The 19,091-nt window shown below is 38.3% G+C and overlaps 1 protein-coding gene across 1 annotated transcript; it reads left to right on the forward strand.

Moving 5' to 3' along the window:
• Positions 1-3,107: 3,107 nt before the first annotated feature.
• LOC115993542 (COMPASS-like H3K4 histone methylase component WDR5A) lies at positions 3,108-5,792 on the forward strand. The gene is made up of 2 exons (XM_031117481.1): positions 3,108-3,943; positions 5,220-5,792. Exons 1-2 carry the CDS (start codon positions 3,263-3,265, stop codon positions 5,511-5,513), a joined length of 975 nt encoding a protein of 324 aa, XP_030973341.1. The 5' UTR covers positions 3,108-3,262; the 3' UTR covers positions 5,514-5,792.
• The last annotated feature ends 13,299 nt before the right edge of the window (positions 5,793-19,091 follow it).

The raw sequence follows: 19,091 nt of genomic DNA on the forward strand, positions 1-19,091 counted from the left end.
TTACCCTTGACTCTTATTGTTCCTGGAGTAGGGCTGCCAACCAAGGCATATAAGGTAATTTCTGGTTTTGCCTCCTCATCTTATCTTCTCTCCATGCAACCCCCATTGTCAATCTCAACAAACTGTTCATTGCAGCTAGAATCTGAGGTCACCCCCACTCCTTCTAGTAAAAACAAAGTAGCTTGCTTGCACTTATGCCCGGGTGCCCACTTGTCATCACAATTGTAGCAAAGCCCTTTCTTTTTCCTTTCTTCCATTTGAGCAGCAGTGATCTTCTTAACAGGAATCCTGGTGGTCCTATTTTCAATTGGGGCAGCATTAAGCAATGAAGGTCTAGGCAAGCCAAGCAATGAAGGTCTAACTTGATCATGAGTACCTTTGTATAAAGCCATAGTTGAAGTTTGTCTCAACCTAGTCAAAGCTTCCATTGGATCATCATAGGCTGTAGACCCAAACTTGATTAGCATTGCTTGAACCAAGGCCTCCCAAGTGCCAAATTCTCCAACATCTTCTCCTTCTTGAAACCAAACCAGGGCTTCTCCTTCCATATGAAACGATGCCATCATCAACTTCTCTGGTTTTGGAATCCTGTAATACTTGAAATACTAATTAGCTTTGTAGATCCAAGAAGTTGGTTCCTCACCACAAAATCTGGGAAAATCCAATTTCACTGGCCTGGAAAATCCTGAGACAGATGGGTGATAGTTACGATCTCCTAGAATGTGTGAATTCTCAGGACTGTGCTCAACACTTTTCGCTGCATTCAACTTCTGTAAAATGGTGGCCAATTGTTGACTCATTTCATTCAAGGTACAGGTATGGATGTTAGTAATTTTGTGAATTTCTTGGATATCTTTGTTGTGGTGATCAGTGGTGGATTTCAATGAAGCTATGGTTTCATTGAGAATTGCAATAGATCGAGTTTCAGCCATGGTGGAACTTGTAATCGCATGATAAGCCTGCTCTGATACCAATTGATAAGATCCTGATAGGAATTAACTGAATTTGAGGACAGTCAACCTCCAAGAATGATAGAGAGAAGAGGGATAATGAGAAAAGAGGAAAATAGAGCATAAGGACAACAATAGAACTTTGGGTTATTTCCTTCTTCCAATCAATACAATTCAATCTCCTTATATACTGAATCCCGTGTAACTAACTAATTCCCTAATCTATGATTACAACACACTAATCAATGATTAATAGTAAATGAGTAACTACCCATAACCTCCTGCTCCTAACTGCCTAACTGAATAACTACCCCTGAGGCCCTCACATTAGCAGCCCCTGCACCTCATAGCAGTAGATCATGCACCACACGGCAGCAACCCACGCACCCCAAGTGCACCTCAAGGCCACACACACCACAGGCCTTTTAGTCCCCACTGCCTTAGCACGTGCCTCCATATTCAGCCTTGTATCAAATTGACTCAACCCAGCGGGTCGGGTTGGGTTGGGTCGGGTCGGGTCGGTTTGGTTTTGGCAAGTTCGCTGCACATCCCTAATTCTACCTATCAAAGTTATCCTCCAACAAATAAATTATAATAAGAAATAGGCCTGTCCACAGGTCGGTTTAGGTCAGGTTTGTGCCCAACCTAGAACCAACCCAATTACTTCGGGTCTACCATTTCTAGACCTGTTGCCAATTGGTAAAAGGGATTAGTTTGGGTGGTCGGACCTCCTTGAATATAGGTCGGTCCTCGGTTGGGGTTAAAATTTTCAAAACTATACTGGAACCTGCTGAAATCCATCAGATTTGTACCAAATCGAGCTGGATATGTTGAGATCTTGCCGAATCTCGAAGAGATCAGGCCATTTCTCAACTAGTCGGACTAAAACCACCGTCGAAACACTCCCATTTGTGGAAAACGACTACTTTTCTGGTGTAATATGGTCGGGTCGGTTTTTCATGTTTAGACTCACCAACTGACTCGTTAGTCTCGAGTTTTGGGGGTAAAGACCTGCCGCCGACCCATCACTGGTGTCAGGTCAGCCGGTTCTAGGATCGGATCGGTTAAGAGGGTTGGTTTGGACACCCTTAATAGGAAATACAAATTCCTTTTCAAAAAAATAAAGTTTGTAATCATGGTTCCCCCCCCCAATAGGACAACAATCTGGATAACAATCTTTTCGTTCCTCCCAAAACAAAAGAAAAGTCGTTGAGTACTCTTTTCTCTTTATCCGTTACTGTCCTTCTCCGTCTCCAATTATAAAACTACTATCTTCTATTATAATTAATAAAACCCTCCAAAACCCCTCACTCTCACTCTCTCTCACATCACACGGCAGCAACCCACGCACCCCAAGTGCACCTCAAGGCCACACACACCACAGACCTTTCAGTCCCCACTGCCTTAGCATGTGCCTCCATATTCAGCCTTGTATCAAATTGACTCAACCTAGCGGGTTGGGTTGGGTCGAGTTGGTTTTGGCAGGTTCGCTGTACATCCCTAATTCTACCTATCAAAGTTATCCCCCAACAAATAAATTATAATAAGAAATAGGCCTGTCCACAGGTCGGTCTAGGTCGGGTTTATGCCCAACCTAGAACCAACCCAATTACTTCGGGTCTACCATTTTTAGACCTATTGCCGATTGGTAAAAGGGATTAGTTTGGGTGGTCGGACCTCCTTGAATACAGGTCGGTCCTCAGTTGTGGTTGAAATTTTCAAAACTATACCGGAACCTGCTGAAATCCCTCAGATCTGTACCAAATCGAGCTGGATATGTTGAGATCTTGCCGAATCTCGAAGAGATCAGGCCATTTCTCAACTAGTTGGACTAAAACCACAGTCGAAACACTTCCATTTGTGGAAAACGACTACTTTTTTGGTGTAATATGGTTGGGTCGGTTTTTCATGTTTAGACTCGCCAACTGACTCGTTAGTCTCGAGTTTTGGGGGTAAAGACCTGCCACCGACCCATCACTGGTGTCAGGTCAGCCGGTTCTCAAATTGGATCGGCCAAGAGGGTTGGTTTGGACACCCTTAATAAGAAATACAAATTCCTTTTCAAAAAAATAAAGTTTGTAATCATGGTTCCCCCCCCCAATAGGACAACAATCTGGATAACAATCTTTTCGTTCCTCCCAAAACAAAAGAAGAGTCGTTGAGTACTCTTTTCTCTTTATCCGTTACTGTCCTTCTCCGTCTCCAATTATAAAACTACTATCTTCTATTATAATTAATAAAACCCTCCAAAACCCCTCACTCTCACTCTCTCTCACACTCACACAATCAAACCAACCAAGAGAGAAAGAAGCATGGCGACAGAGACAGAGTCAGAGCCAACCGAATCCTTCAAACCCTACACTCTCGCCAAAACCCTAACTCCCCACAAGCGAGCAATCTCCGCCGTCAAATTCTCATCCGACGGCCGCCTCCTAGCCTCCTCCTCCGCCGACAAAACCCTCCGCATCTCCGTCGTCAAGTCCTCGTCGGAATCCTCCGCTCCCACAGTCTCTCTTCTCCAAGAACTCGAAGGCCACGAACAGGGCGTTTCGGACCTAGCCTTCTCCTCCGACTCCAAATACCTTGTCTCGGCCTCCGACGACAAGACCCTCCGCCTCTGGGACATCGAAACTGGCTCCCTCATCAAAACCCTGTCGGGCCACACCAACTATGCTTTCTGTGTCAACTTTAATCCTCAGTCCAACATGATTGTCTCCGGCTCATTCGATGAAACTGTCCGAATCTGGGATGTTAAGTCCGCTAAGTGTCTCAAGGTCTTGCCGGCTCACTCTGACCCCGTCACCGCCGTCGATTTTAACCGCGATGGGTCGCTCATTGTTTCAAGTAGTTACGACGGGTTGTGTCGAATTTGGGACGCTGCGACTGGGCATTGTATGAAGACTTTGATTGACGATGAGAACCCGCCCGTTTCGTATGTTAAGTTCTCGCCCAATGCCAAGTTTCTTCTTGTTGGAACGCTTGATAATACTTTGGTAACTTCATTTACTTCCTTTCTCTGCAATTTGGGTTTAAAGTTTTTGTCTTGGTTCTTTGGCATTGCTGTCTTTGTGTTTTTTTGTTTGTTCTCTATGTGTTTGTTTAAATGTCGTAGTGAATATATAATTGCTAAATATAATAGATGTTGGGAACACAAAGTTGCTGTCCTGGAAGAAACTAAAATTGAACTTATTTTCTTTCACATTTAGAATCAGTAATGATTACACTATTTAGTTTCTCTTCTATCCTATGTTATGGATTGAAATTTTAGCTCACGAATTTTATTAGCAATCCTCAATTCTTTCTCCTCTGCCTTTATATGGGACTTTTAAACTACTTGTATGACCTCCAAAGTTTGGAAACATAGTTTCTGTCTGTTTCTACTGGTTTTGTCAATTTACTCGAACAACACCCTGTGTATTGATTCTACATAAGCTACAGGAAGCATTATTTGCTCTATTGGAATGAAGCTATCTTTGTAGTAGTGGAGTCTTCAAATTTTTTGTAACTTTAAATCATCTGTTGGTGAAAAACTGAAAACTGAAGACAGCTATAATGAAACTGTGGAATGACTTATTTTGATCAATTACTTCACTAGCTTCATCTAGAAATCTCTTAGAAGTGTATGAAAGAGACTTGGAACAAAATCTAAAATCCTTGATTCTTCCTTTAGTTAAGAATGTTATTATAAAGATTCGGTTGTGTTCTTATGTGCTGACTTTTTATGTCAAGTTGTTCTATTTGGTACCAACTAAATAGATTTTCAGGATTCAAACATACTTGTAAATAATATCATGTAGCACAATGTCTGTAAAAGGCATTCCTTTTAATCTGTGCTCTGCCAATTCATGCACCTTTTTTACTTATCAAAAAAAAAAAAAAAAAGGTCCGGAAAGCTTGTACTAGTGAAACTGGGAAAATTCTAGAAATTTTCAGGATTATGACGTGGATGTCTATGATGTTGCACTTAAATGCTGCATTACCCCTAACTTGGTTATATGTATTTGTAGATAGTGTCTGCATTAAGAACTAAGAAGGGATTTTCTTTTGAAGTATGTTAAGCAATATACTGCACATATAAGCTTCTCTAATGAACTTGCACATTTGTACTTGACACAAGCAGGATTACCGCAAATTTGTAGACTTTGAATTGTTTACTATAACAAATTATTACATTGATGATATTTTGAGCGTTCACTCTTCTTTGAGTAGTAGTTGCTATCCATTTTTATTTTGTAGGCTCATCTATATTGTCTGTGTTGTGTTTTGCAGAGGCTTTGGAACTATGCGACTGGGAAATTTTTGAAGACTTATACTGGCCATGTAAATTCGAAGTACTGCCTTTCATCCACATTTTCTGTAACAAATGGAAAGTATATTGTTAGTGGTTCTGAAGATAGTTGTCTATACTTGTGGGAGCTGCAGAGCAGGAAAATAGTCCAGAAATTGGAAGGTCATACCGACACGGTTATATCAGTATCATGTCACCCCACTGAGAATATGATTGCTTCTGGTGCGCTTGGCAATGACAAAACTGTGAGGATTTGGACGCAGGAGAAGGATTAATTTTTGGGTCTTGGACAGTCTGTAACATGATTGCATCTGTGGCTCTGGCAAAGATCTTTGGAGATCTTTATGTATGTGGATAAACCTCTTGCTTCTCTACAGAGCCAGCCCTGCATTATATTTTTATCTTGTAGATTTATCTATGTATTTAAGACCTTTGGGGGGTGTGGTGGTGGTGGTTTTGCTTAAAAACAGAATAGCCCGCTTTAGAAAGTTTCTAATTGCTTGAGCACTAATTTTTCTTATAAAGGGCTATTAAAGTTTAGCTACCATTTGTGATTTCGCTGACATTTGATGGCTTTCATTTTGTTTGTCTACTAGGCATATGGATTTAGTTTATTTGCTTAAAATAACTTTTTATCTTTTTTTTTTTTTTTTAATAGCAAATAAGTAAATATATAAGTGTGTGCGCGTGTGTGTATATATATACATATGAAAATAACTGAAGCGAAGTCCAAAAAACTTGGGTCATATGCACTCGTTTTTTCCGTTAATATATTTTCCGATTCTGGCTCTTATTAATGGTCTTCCTAATCTACCCACAGCCCGCTCGGCCACTTCAACCGACCCAATGAATCTTCTTTAATTTCAGTGGGTCATGAGTGGGCTTGACCACCGCCATCAGGCCCATCACCATAACCATTTATCCAAGATTGTAGTCGTTTAGGCGGTTGTTGCTAATTCCACACTCATCTTCACGTAAACAACCGTGCTCGACAATGTCTGCTTTAGTGCTACTTTGACTGCTTGCAATCATGCTTGATTTCTTGAAGGAGGGATGGAGTTTTTTAAAAAAGTGAGAAGGGATTACGAGCTCATGCTTGATTTCTTGAAGGAGGGATAGAGTATTTTAAAAAAGTGAGAAGGGATTACGAGCTCATGCTTGATTTCTTTAAGGAGGGATAGAGTATTTAAAAAAAATGAGAAGGGATTACGAGCTTGTTCCTTAGCAAGATCTATATGCATGCTTGGTTGACCTCTATGCAAGAAATGGACATCTAAGAAAAGCAAAGGAGCTGATAGAGGAAATGCCTTATGATCCAAATTATGTCATGTACTTTTTTTTTTTGTTGGGGGTGGGGGAGATTTTAGCATGATTTTACTAACAATATTGTTATGTGACAAGTTTTGCAAACATATTAGTTTAGTAACATCTCAAGTCTCTAAGATTTGAGTTCGTTTAGTGAACTTCAGTCTCTAAGACTTGAGTTTCTCAAAGGAAAAAAATTTCTCAAAGGCTGAGAAAAGAAGAGAGGCAATGTCTCTCAATATGTGTCCCACCATTAAATCTGATGTATAGACTAATAAATCTGATTTCCCGATACGTGTCCCACCAAAACAAATTCACCAGGTAGCATCATCACGTGTACCACCATTAAATTTGATGTCTCACCAAAACAAATTCACTAGGTAGCATCATCACCAAGCGGAAGCAACAACAAATCAGTAGCTAGAGGTCCTTTAGTGAACTTGAGTCTTTATCGAATATGATTTCCCAATACGTGTCCCACTATTAAATTTGATATCCCACCAAAACAAATTCACCAGATAATATCATCACGTGTACCACCATTAATTTTGATGTCTCACCAAAACAAATTCACTAGGTAGCATCATCACCAAGCGGAAGCAACAACAAATCAATAGCTAGAGGTCCTTTAGTGAACTTAAGTCTCTAAGAGTCGAGTTCCATGTGAATTTTTTAATCCACATCAGATTGCCATCACTTGGAACTTGAGTCTTTAAGATCAGAGATGTTACCTAACTAATATGTTTGCAAAACTTGTCACATGCTGAAATTGTTAATAAAATTATGTTATAAGCCATTCTGATTACAAAGTATTTCAGGATACAAAGTAAGAAGCTCTGAGGTAATTCTAAAAATTAAGCTTGCTGAAGACTGAAGCCAAGGGTGCCATTTATAGCTGGAGGGAGCCTTGGATCCATTCAGGAGACTGCAGGAATCACGAAAGGTGAAATGCTTTTACCTTCAGGTGAATATCTTTTCAGCCGAAAGCAAACAGTAACTTTAATGATTCTGTCAGGGCACTGTTGAGTGAACAGTAACTGGTCACTGTTTATGAACAATGTTTTGTCCCCTTGCTTTTCCAAATAGTAACTCTGCATAGTGTTCTGGACTGTGCAGTGAATAGTGCTCTATCGGCAACTCTGCTGGTGCGGGTACTGTTCTTGGAATAGTATCCGGATTTTGCAAAGGTGGATAGGAGCTGTTCTGGAATTGCTTCAGTCGCTGTCCAAGTTGTAACCATCATAGGGCTTGAGAATCCTGGAATGGGTTAATTGGAGCACGACTGCATGAGGCTTCTGAAGAGGCAGGAGAATTCTTTTCTGCTGACTCTAACTGTGCAGATTGGAGGAGTAGCTGTTGGGCAAGATCCTTGAGCTCTTTACTAGATTTTCCAGAAATCTGGACAGAATCTAGACTTGACCGTGATCTTGTGCAATGAGCTATAGGCTTCTGTACTGGAAGAGGAAAGTCTTTGTACATTTTGGAGATAGCATCAGTAGGCATAAATTTATCCCACCATTTTACAAAGAATTCTCTATCGAGCAGATTTTGGTTGATAGCATAACTCCACATGCTTATCCAGTGGATCTTGTAATGAACTGTCATATACAAGATGGCTGGAAACTGAGAGGAATGCTTGTCTGTCTGGAATCTGGAACTGAAATATCTTAGTGCATCTTGTAGAGGTTCTGGGAAGTTTTATGGAATGGATCCAAACATTTCCCACCACTTGAGGAACCACGAAGGTATTTTTCCGTTGAATTTCCTGTCAAACTGAATGAACCATGAGTGGTCATAGTCCTTATTTTGGAAGAATAATACTTTTTCAAAAGCATCCATATAATCATAATAATTGTACAGGGATTTTGATCCCTTGAGTACTGTAAGTGTTCTGAGTGTGGAGGGGTGTCCCCAATCTTTGCAGCTTACAAAACTCTGTATTATGAATTTATGGTACAGGACAATTGAGGGATTATTCCTATCTCTGATGTCTTCTATCTTGGCAGACTTTTCTTGGGTGAGAATGCCTTTATAGAATTTGATGTTTTTCTCTGGGCTTTGGGGAGGAAGTGCCATTCATGTGGCAATACTTCCATTGCTAATGCTAGCGGATCCGTTATGTGGGCCAAGTGTGGCTCAATATAAGAGATATGCTGGACAAAAGGTTTCTTGATGTAAGAGGCTCTTCCTGTTCTAGGAGGGAGAGTGAAAGAAGGTTGCTTAGGCACTATCGGGCCAAAGGGTCCTTCAATTGTATATGGAGAAGTTGCATTAGACGGCAAAGTGGCTAGAGCAGAACTATAACTGTGTTGTCCTTGGGGCCTCTGGTAGTTTGGTTTCGGGATTGTGGAGACCAAATAACGATTGGCAACAATGGATGGTGACACAGGTGGATTTTTTGGTGAACTGGAAAAGGGTGCTAAGGTGCCAGGGTTCTGTGCCTGACTGGTACTCCTAGTGGTTTGCTGTTTAGGCAATTTGGGAGGTTGGGGTTGTGCGGGTTTCTTCCCGGAAATTTTGTTTTGGATTCTGCAAAAATTCACGGGTTAGGAAGTGAGGGATACTGTTCTGAGTTCCGGCTATGAATTCAATGTCAAAATCAAAAACTGAAAGAATGGCTTGCCAACGTGCAAAAATCTGTTTTGATGCAATGTTTTGGATGTCTTTTTCTAAAACATGTTTTGCAGATTTACAATCAATTCTTAACAAAAACTTTTGGTTCAAAAGATCACTTTGAAATTTTGAAATGCATAGTACGACAGATAAAATCTCTTTTTTAATAGTACTATAATTAAGTTGAGTAGGAGTCCAAATTCCTGAATGAAAACAGACAATCTGTTCAGGGGAAGTGGGACTAGTACGCTGAAGAAGAATGCCACCATAACCAATGTTAGAGGCATCTGTCTGGACTATCTTGAAGGAATTTTCTGAGGGGATTCCTAGGCAAGGGAGCGTCTTGACATATTTCTTGATTTGTTGAACAACCAATGTATGAGTGGGTGTCCAAGGAGGAGGATTGGTTCGGAGTCTATCAAAAAGAGGCTTGCATTGTTGCCTAAGATTTTGATAGAAATCAGAAATGTAGTTGAGGGATCCTAAGAACCTTTGAAGTTGGGTCTTTTCTAGGATTTCATCAGGAAACTTTTCTGCAAACTGGATGGCTCTATCTATGGGTTTGATGACTCCATGTTTAATATCAAAACCTAAGAACCTGACACCTGTTTGGAAAAGCTTGATCTTTGGGGCTGAGACAACAAGACCATTTCTTTTAATGGTTTGGAAGAATGTTCTAAGATGCTTCCAATGTTTGTCTAGGGATTCTGAGAAGATGAGTACATCATCAATGTATACAATGGTATGACTGGAGAATGGATTAAAAATCTCATTCATGATGTTTTGGAATTCAGAAGGTGCATTCTTGAGACCAAAGGGCATCACATTCCATTCGTAATGGCCAAAGGGTGTGGTAAAGGCTGTTTTGTACCTATCAGGTTCTCTGATTTGTATCTGCCAAAAACCACTCTTCATGTCGAACTTACTGAAAACTACTGCTTTACTAAGCCTATTAACTAAGTCTCTCTTGTTGGGGATACCTAATCCATTCTAAGACTTTGTTAAGGGGCTTGTAATTGATGACAAGTCTAGGGACACCTCTTTCTATCTCAGCATTTTTCTGTACATAAAAGGCTGGACAAGACCATGGTGATCTAGAGTTTCTGATGATTCCCTTCTTTAGAAGATCCTCTATTTCTGCCTTGCACGTATCCATAAGTTCTTGGCTCATTTGGATAGGCCTGGCTTTGGTAGGGATGTTCTTTTCATGGAAATCTTTAGCATAAGGAAGCGCAACTTCGTGCTTTTTCCTATGCCAAAAGGCTGTGGGAAAGTCAGAGCAGACTTCTTGCATAAGTTTTTCTTCAAACTTTCTAATGTCTGATTGGTAACTTTTGCAAGCTAATTGCTCATCAACCCTTTTGTAACTTAGTTCATTACCAAGGTACTTAAGGTGTTGGGTTTTTGCTTTGATAAGATTAAGGATCTTGGAGATAGAAACCTCTTGGAGACTATTGATGTCTTTAGGTTCCGGGTTCCTAAGAAACTTAAACTTAACTGGTTGGCCAAAAGGATGGGTAGTGATTCCTTCACTATCTGTGGTGAAAGGATATAACAGACACATGAACGGGTTTCCTAAGATGACCCTATCTGTCATATTCTTGACAAGAACAAAGGTGGTTTTAAAACACGTATTGTCTTGGCAAACATGTGCTTTTGGGATTTTGAATTCGATCTGCATTTTTCCACCACTTGCGGAAGTTAACCTTTCCTTGGTTTTCCGGAAGTATTTAGAGGGGATGATTCCTTCTTGAATGCAGTTGAGATCAGCGCCTGAGTCTATTAGGGCAATTACCTCGAATTAAAAATCCTTGATGACAATCCTGACTTTGGAATGCCATTTCTGGAAGTTAATTCTACTGATGGTTTGCAAGAACGATTCATTTGATGGTTCTGACTCCATATCTGCAGTAGGGTTAACTGTTTCATCTATATCTCCATCAGAAGGGTTCTGTAATGAGGTTCCTTCCTCATTGCCTTGGGAAGTATTTTCTAGATGCTTGATTCTTTGGTCCATGAGACCATGGTCAACTCTAAGGATGATTAGTTCTTGCCTAAGGGTCCTCACCTCAGACTTGGTATCCTTAATTTCTTTTTGGAGATCATGGACAGTTATTTCTTTCTTGGATTTGGTAAACCTATTGTAGATTTTCTCCAAGTCTACTTTGGGTTCCTGAAACCTAGGTGTGGATGTACTGGTTTCCTTAACTAAGGTTTTGTGGAACTCACTAAGTCATTGAGATTTTTCTTCTGGATCCTTGATCTTTTCTATGAGATCTAGGAGAAGTTCTTCTTGTTTAGTAAGGACAGTGATAGTGCTATTTCTACAACAACTATCTGTGCAAACTAAAGCTTCATCTGGACTACTAAGGGTGCTGGTTGAGACTTCAGGAGAGGATGAATCTTGATAAATCTGACAGATTTCTCGGTTGATAGAACTATTGGGAGATCCACTTTCTGGATGGTCTAGTTCTAGGAAATGTCTTTTTTTTCCATACTTAAAGCATTTTCCTTTTGCATTAGGTTTGAGGCATTCTATAGTGTTGGGGTTTCCTTTCTTATAGAATCCATTGTTTATCAACTTCTGTCTTCTATATTCTTTGGAAACTATCTTCTTCCTATGGAAATTCTTGAAGGCTGTGTTTCCTCTAAACTTGGATATCCATATCTTAGGAAGTGGGGGTGTATTACCAAGCTGGTCATCTAGGGGTTCTTTCTCCTTTTCGCTTTCAGAGGAGGGTTCATTAGAACTGCTAGAAGATATGTGAGCTTGTAAGACATTTACTTCTGGTGAAGGAGAGACTGATTTTTCTACTTTTTGATTAATTTCTTTAGGTTTAACTGGAAGTTTGGTTTTGACACAGTTCTTTTTATGCCAATTGAAATGTTTCTCAAAGTATTCAAAGAAAGGATAGTTAGCTTTTACCTCTTTCATGAATAACTTCCATTTCTCCAAAACTTCAATTTTTTGTTCCTTGGTATGGTTGGCTCTATAGGCTTCTCTTTTAACTCTGTTATGTTCAGAATTAAAATCTTTTTCAAGAGCATTCATATCAGGGATGAATTCTTTTGTTAACATTAGGAGCTGATGGTCATATTCAGTTTCTTGTTGAATAGGATTTCTAAAATCAGATCCTGATGGTGAGGGAGGCTTAAGACTATCCTGACTAGTGCTGTCTTCTTCTTGATCAGCAACTGAGTCCTGTTTGGCTGTGTAACAAGGGGTACTGACCTGTGAGTGGTCTTTGACACCTTGAAACTTTGGACCTAAGTCTCTTCTAGATGTGGGAAAGGGAGCTCGCGTTCTATACGAACTACACTGGGATGCAGGTCTATCTTTAAGGAGGATAGTTGGCTGCCTAAGGGGTTGGCGTAGATCTACGGATCTAGACCTTGGTTCTTGGTATAATTCTACTGAAGCTCTGGGCCTGGGTTCATCATACTCTAAGGGTAACCTATACCGAGACTGGTCAAAACTAAGTCTAACCGTTCCATCGGCTAGCTGTTGGACAACATCTAGATTTGGGTTCCTAACAGGGTTCTGGATCTGTAGAGGATAATTTTCATTTTCTAAAGTCCATTGTGCTGGGAATGTGATTTCAGACCATTTCAAGGTTTTGGGTACCTGGACAGTAGATCTGACATCTGAAGTTTGGATAAGAGTGGTTTCACCTGCCTTTCTCTTATCTAAAGCCTGGATGGACAAGTTCGTCTTCATGCACTTATAATACACTCTGTATATAAGAGCAAGTTGTCTGGTGCCATGTAACACAAGGGTTCCATGGGTTTTAATGTTGAGGGCGAGGACCTTCAAGATGTGAGGGTTGTCAAGTGCAACAGTGAGGTTTGGGAAACAGTCGAAGTGAACTGGACCGTTACTCAAACTGGATTCTATGGTTCCTAGGAGACTATCATTGAACCTGATGAGGCGGGTGTCTCTAAGGGCCATAAGAATTGAGTTGTTCAACCCTTCTCTGATCAATGGTTTTACTCCAACTTGGACAAGTCCTATGTGGAGGAATTTATGATCTTTTTCCCTGTGAGCTTTTACGGCTGCAGGGGATAACAAGTAGCATGTTTCATACTCCTTGTTGATGCTGTATACTTGTTCTATAGTCCTAACATGGTAGTCCGTTCTGAAAGACTTTTTCAAGGACCATGACGAAGACTTATAGACCTGGGTTGTGGGAACTTTGGGTATGTTCTAATCTCCTAACTTCTAATCTAGATCTGAGAGCTGGTACGACTCCGAGTTGATTGTTCCATCTTCTTGTGGAATCTCAGGAGGGTTTGTACTGTTAGATCTAATGCTGGTTGAAGAGTCACTCCTTCTAAACATCCTATTTATCATTCTGGATTAAAAGCCTAAGAAATCAATTACAACCTAGACTACCTTTATCTTTCAATTTCTGGATCTATCCTTAAATCTGAAACAGGGAGTGTATGGACGCCTTCTGTGAATAGTTACCTACTTACTGCCACTCGGACGCCTTTTGTGATGTCTGCTACTACTTACTGCCGCTATTCCCTAATATTGGTGTTTACGAACCCTATCGCTCATACCTTCAACGCCTAACGCCTTCCTGGCTAACGGCTCATACAGGACTTTACTGTTTGACGCGGGTTCACACACAACCTCGGTACTTTAGACTTACTGGGTAGCAAACGGACACAAAACCGGGCTTACTCCTAGACTTACTGGATGACATCTCCTCACAGAACCTGGCATAGTACACATCTGCAACAAATTGTGGGGAAAGAAACAAAGACAAGAAGGAAAAGATAACTGGGAAGCAAAAGATTAGCTTAAACAGATAATCACAAGATAATAAACAGTTCGAATGAATGGGAGGCTCAGCCTACCACCAAAAGAAAGAACAGTAAAAACTGGCTAAGATGAAATAGTAGATGAAGAATGCAACATATGGGAGTGGAAGTGCTATCAGAAAATAGATGTAAAACAAAATAATGTTTGTTAGAGATAACATACTTCAAAGTAATGAATAACCACAAAATAATGGATAACTATGGCGGTATCACCGGCCAACTTGATTATAATTCAAAATAATTACAGTAACTTACAACACTTACTATCGGCCACAACTTGGCTCTGATACCAAAAGGGCGGGGTAAGCTACTAACAAAGGGTGCCATTCAGAGGGCACTGGGTGCGGAAGCATAAGTAGGTTACAAGTGTATATATATATATATATATATATATATATATCTATGCGAAAGTTGGTGTATGGGCAGAAGTAGCTGAGGTAAGGAACTTGATGTAACAAAAGGGGGCAGGGAGAAGTGCCGGATGGAGTTGGGTTGAAGTAGATAACAAAACGCATGTCTCTCAGTTTACCCAACCTCATTTTCCGAAGATCTATGCAGAGTTGGAAAAGCTGAATTTGGAAATGAAATGGGCTGGGTATATACCTGAAAGATATACCAGTTTGAAGATATTGATGATGACCAATTGTGATACGGCTATCAGAGTTCAAGTGAATCTGCCAAGATCAGTAGCAAGAGCAGAAGAGAAGTCAAGAAAACAGAGGATCAAAACACTGAACATAGAGACGTTGATTCTATAACAGAGCATAAACGGCAGATCAATGTAAGAGAAGAATAATGCACATACGACTTGTAGCTTAATGTGTATAGGTATTTACTTAAGTGTTAGTACGTGAGAGTGTTAATTAGTCTTGTAGCTTGCACGTGTGTTAGTTTGTTAATTCTGTTAGTTTGTTAGTTTTGTGTTCACACCTGTACAGGTCAGTATATATATAGTTTGTGTAATCAATTCAATTCATTAATGAAAATATAGATTTTCAATTCTTCATTTCGTGATAACGGCCATATAGGATTAGTTTTCGGTGAGTTGTGTTTATTAGTCAAGATAGAAGAGCCAGAAAACACGACTGCTGATATTCAATAATTCAAAGCAGTAGATTCCACAGAGAAGTGAGGTAATTAGCCCGAGGTGTGGACTGGAAGATATTTATGAATACTTCTCATTCCTAGAATTTTGAAATTGAACTAGGAATATACCATTATAGCACTGCCAGTCCTAATTTTTCTTGGTAATTAATGGTCTTCTTGTTTAGCAGATGGAAAATAAACTTTGCAGCGCCACAAAGGAACTAGTGAACTCTTAGAGTCTGTTTGGATTGAACTTATTTTGCTGGAACTAAAAACTAAAAATTGAAAATACTGTAGCAAAATAATTTTTAAATGTGTGAATAGTATCGTGGGACCCATTTTTAATGAAAAAGTTGATTAAAAGTGGAGTTTGTGAGACACGTGAACAGTATACAAGTGCACTGTTTACAGAAGACTGGTCAACAGTTGCGGTTGAAAAGGTAAAAAAAAAAAAAAAAAAGAGAAAACGCGGATGCAGCACGTTTAGAGGCTGTTTGGATTGAGTTTTTTGATAACTCAATTCTCTGTTTCCATAACTCATAACTCAAAAATGGTGGGACCCATAGTAAAAAGTTTGTTTGGCAAACAATAACTCTGTTTCCATCACTCAATTATCTGATTTTTGAGTTATGGAAACTGAAAACAACTTTTGGCTGTTTTCAGTTTCCATAACTCATAACTCAATAACAATATTGTAATTAAACACACATAAGGGACCCACAGTCGCAACTTTTGACCACCTTTTGACACTTTTTTTTTTTTTTTTCTCTGGGTTGGCGTTGGCTGTTTTGTTTGTTTTTTTTTTTTCCTTTTCCTGGGTTAGCCGTTCAGTGTTTTTTTTTTTTTTTTTTTTTCCTGGGTTGGCTGTTCCCTTTTTTTTTTTTTTTCTTTTCCTGGGTTGGTTGTTCCCTTTTTTTTTTTTTTTTTTTTTTTTGGGTTGGCGTTGTTCTTTTTTTTTCTTTTCTTTTCCTGGGTTGGCTGTTCCGGTTTTTTTTTTTTTTTTTGGGTTGGCGTTGTTCTTTTTTTTTTTCTTTTTCTTTTCCTGGGTTGGCTGTTCCGGTTTTTTTTTTTTTTTTTTGGGTTGGCGTTGTACTTTTATTTATTATTTATTTATTTTTTATTTTTTTTCCTGGGTTAGTCGTTCAGTGTTATATATTATATATATATATATATATTAGCTTCGGTGAGTTGGGTACTAAAAAAAAAAAAACTGTATTGCTGACAGGTGTGGGACCTATGAATAGTGTGAAAAAATTGAGTGATGAAAATAAAAGTGATGTTGCCAAATGAGTGTGAAAAAATGAGTGATGAGTGATGAGTGATGGAAATTGAGTGACGGAAATTGAGTGATGAAAAAGGCTTACCCAAACAGGCTCTTAAGTGCTATCCAAACCAACACTTTGTGTTTGTGTTTAAGATGAGTATGTGATTTCATTTCTCACCTAGAAGAAAACTTTTCCCACCGTATTACAGACCATGACACACACTAACAAGCATGCATACAAAGATTTGATTCGCACGAAAGCCCTAAATGTGCTGGGAAACAATGTTCAGGTCGCTATGTTTTCCTAAACCCAATTTGAATGAATTGTATATGACTGATGATCTCACATTCTCATGGAATTGTCACATACATGCCAAGGAACCGTACACAAAAAATAGTTCAAAATTATTGATTAGATGAATAGGATTATTGTTGTGCGATGGAAAATTACTCAGTACTCCTAGCGTAAAATGATGTGGTACGATCGACATAAGACTCAACTTGTTAGATCATTGTAATTATTCAATACTCTCAGACTCAGTGTCCATTGACGAGGCATGACTGACTTGAACGTGGTACAACCGACCTAAGACTGGACTTGTTAGGTTATTGTATTCTAGTGTGTGAAACTAACAATCAGTTTTTGGACAGTGTTTATTGCACACTGTATGTGCGTGCGTACATATTATTCAAAATAACTAAAATCGTGACTTTGTGTGCGTTTGGATTGAAGAAACGTTTAGTTTATTTTGTATACTGTTTATAGGTCCCATATCACTATTTGTAGGACCCATAACACTGTATTAGTAATTTTTAGGTAGTGTTTATTGCACATAGTATGTACATACACATTGCCCAAAATTATTGAAATCGTTACTTAGTGTTTGTTTGAGTTCCACTTTCTCAACTAACGTATAACTTATTTTGTATACTGTTTATAGGTTCCACATCACTATTTTTTTTTTAAATATAATTTTTTATAATTTTAATTTTTTTCCCAGCCTTTTTTGTGTACTGTTTATAAATCACAAATCACACATCACACATCACTGTTTGCTTTTTTGTTTTTGTTTTTGTTTTTTTTTTTGGGGCCAACGTTTAGCATTTTTTGGCCTTTTGATTTGGGTCACACTCACATTAAATCAAGCCAACGATAACACTATTCCCTTGCAACATTAATAATATTACTATTTGTAGGTCTCACGTTTAATAGATATATATTTATATATATATATATATATTTATTGTATTTATTTTGTTGTATCGTATTTATGTTTGTCCACAATATTATTGAATACTTTGAAACTTGATTTTCTTAATTCATAATTTATTTAAAAAAAATTGTATAACACTATAAGACTATAACATATTATAATATTTATTGTTAAAAGTATATTTTATTTTTTAAACTGATTAAATGATTTTGAAACGTATGAATAAGAATTTAAAGCATAAAATACTTTTATATTCTAAAATTACATAAATTTAAGCATCCGCTAAAAAAAGAGTAGAAAATGCTTTGAAATCATCATTAATTTTATTTTTATCACCATTGCTCATACTGAGCAAAATAACAGTAAAAAAAAACTTACTAAGAAGCTTACAAATTATGAGTTCTAACACAAAAAAAAAACTAACTTCATAAATAATCAATTAGAATATTTCATTTTTATTATTATTTAGATCTAAAACAAAACACATTTATGACTTTCCCAAACCAAAAGATTCAAAGCGAATCATAACCTTCACAAAATCCGCCACGTCTAACTTCAACATCAAACCGTAAGCTACCATCATTGAATAAAAAATGCAAGCCCATTTCCTTGGTCATAGCCTACTCATATGGGGTAGAATCAAATGGTACTGCAATGTTGGAGTTATGTAAGTGTCATTGAAAGGTTGAAGGTAAATGACATTGTTTTTGGTCTAAGTATATTTGAGATGGGTTAGCATGAAGGACTGTGGGCACATATATATATAAGAGTAGAAGTGAAAATAGTGAATGAAAATTCAAAGAGTTTTTTGTTTGTGAGAGAGAGGAAAAGTCCTGAAATATTGAACCAAATGAAACAAATAGTAATCTTAAAATATTGAATATAAAATGTAACAAAAAGTTGTTTTGAAATATTGAACTAAAGGAAATAAAGAGCCTTTATTTTTAAATTTGTTCTTATCTCTAATGTGATTTAAGAGTATTTTTATTCTTTTCATAGAGTGCACCATATGGCAGAACTTCATACTCTTTCGTACGAGATTTCTGCTTTTATATATATATATTGATTAATTGATGATGATATTTTTAGCAAAAAATTAGATAAGATGCGTTCAAATAAAAACTTAAAGTCACACTTTTTTTTTTTTGATGAGAAGGCTTTCATTAAACAAACAGATGGATTACAATGCGAAACAGGATAGTTATATCATCATAGACAATCTTGATGAATTAGGTGTCTCACTATGGACGGGGAATATCCCTCCCAGACCTGGCTCATTTTCTTACACTTAGCATAGAGGACTAGTTCATGCGCTACCCTATTGAAGTCCCTCTTCACATGCCTTATTTGCCAACTGCTAAAACAGTCCAGATTACTTAGACTTCCTTGAATAATATGGATTGTTTCTCCACTGACTTCCTTGGTTGAGATGCTCTGAACAGCTAAGAGAGAGTCATTCAATGATGATTTGTTGGAGGCCCAAATCTTTTGCTAACAGAATACCAGCTTCCACTGCCAAATTTTCAGTCTTCAACACAGAGAAA

The sequence above is a fragment of the Quercus lobata genome, chromosome 6, assembly GCF_001633185.2.
Source record: "Quercus lobata isolate SW786 chromosome 6, ValleyOak3.0 Primary Assembly, whole genome shotgun sequence".
Lineage (NCBI taxonomy): Eukaryota > Viridiplantae > Streptophyta > Magnoliopsida > Fagales > Fagaceae > Quercus > Quercus lobata.

What these genes read in the sequence shown, in the direction of transcription:
- LOC115993542 (XM_031117481.1), top strand. Translation starts at nt 3,263, where the DNA reads ATGGCGACAGAGACAGAGTCAGAGCCAACCGAATCCTTCAAACCCTAC. An exon ending in GAACGCTTGATAATACTTTG is followed by an intron (nt 3,944 to 5,219) that starts GTAACTTCATTT and finishes TGTGTTTTGCAG; the next exon opens with AGGCTTTGGAACTATGCGAC.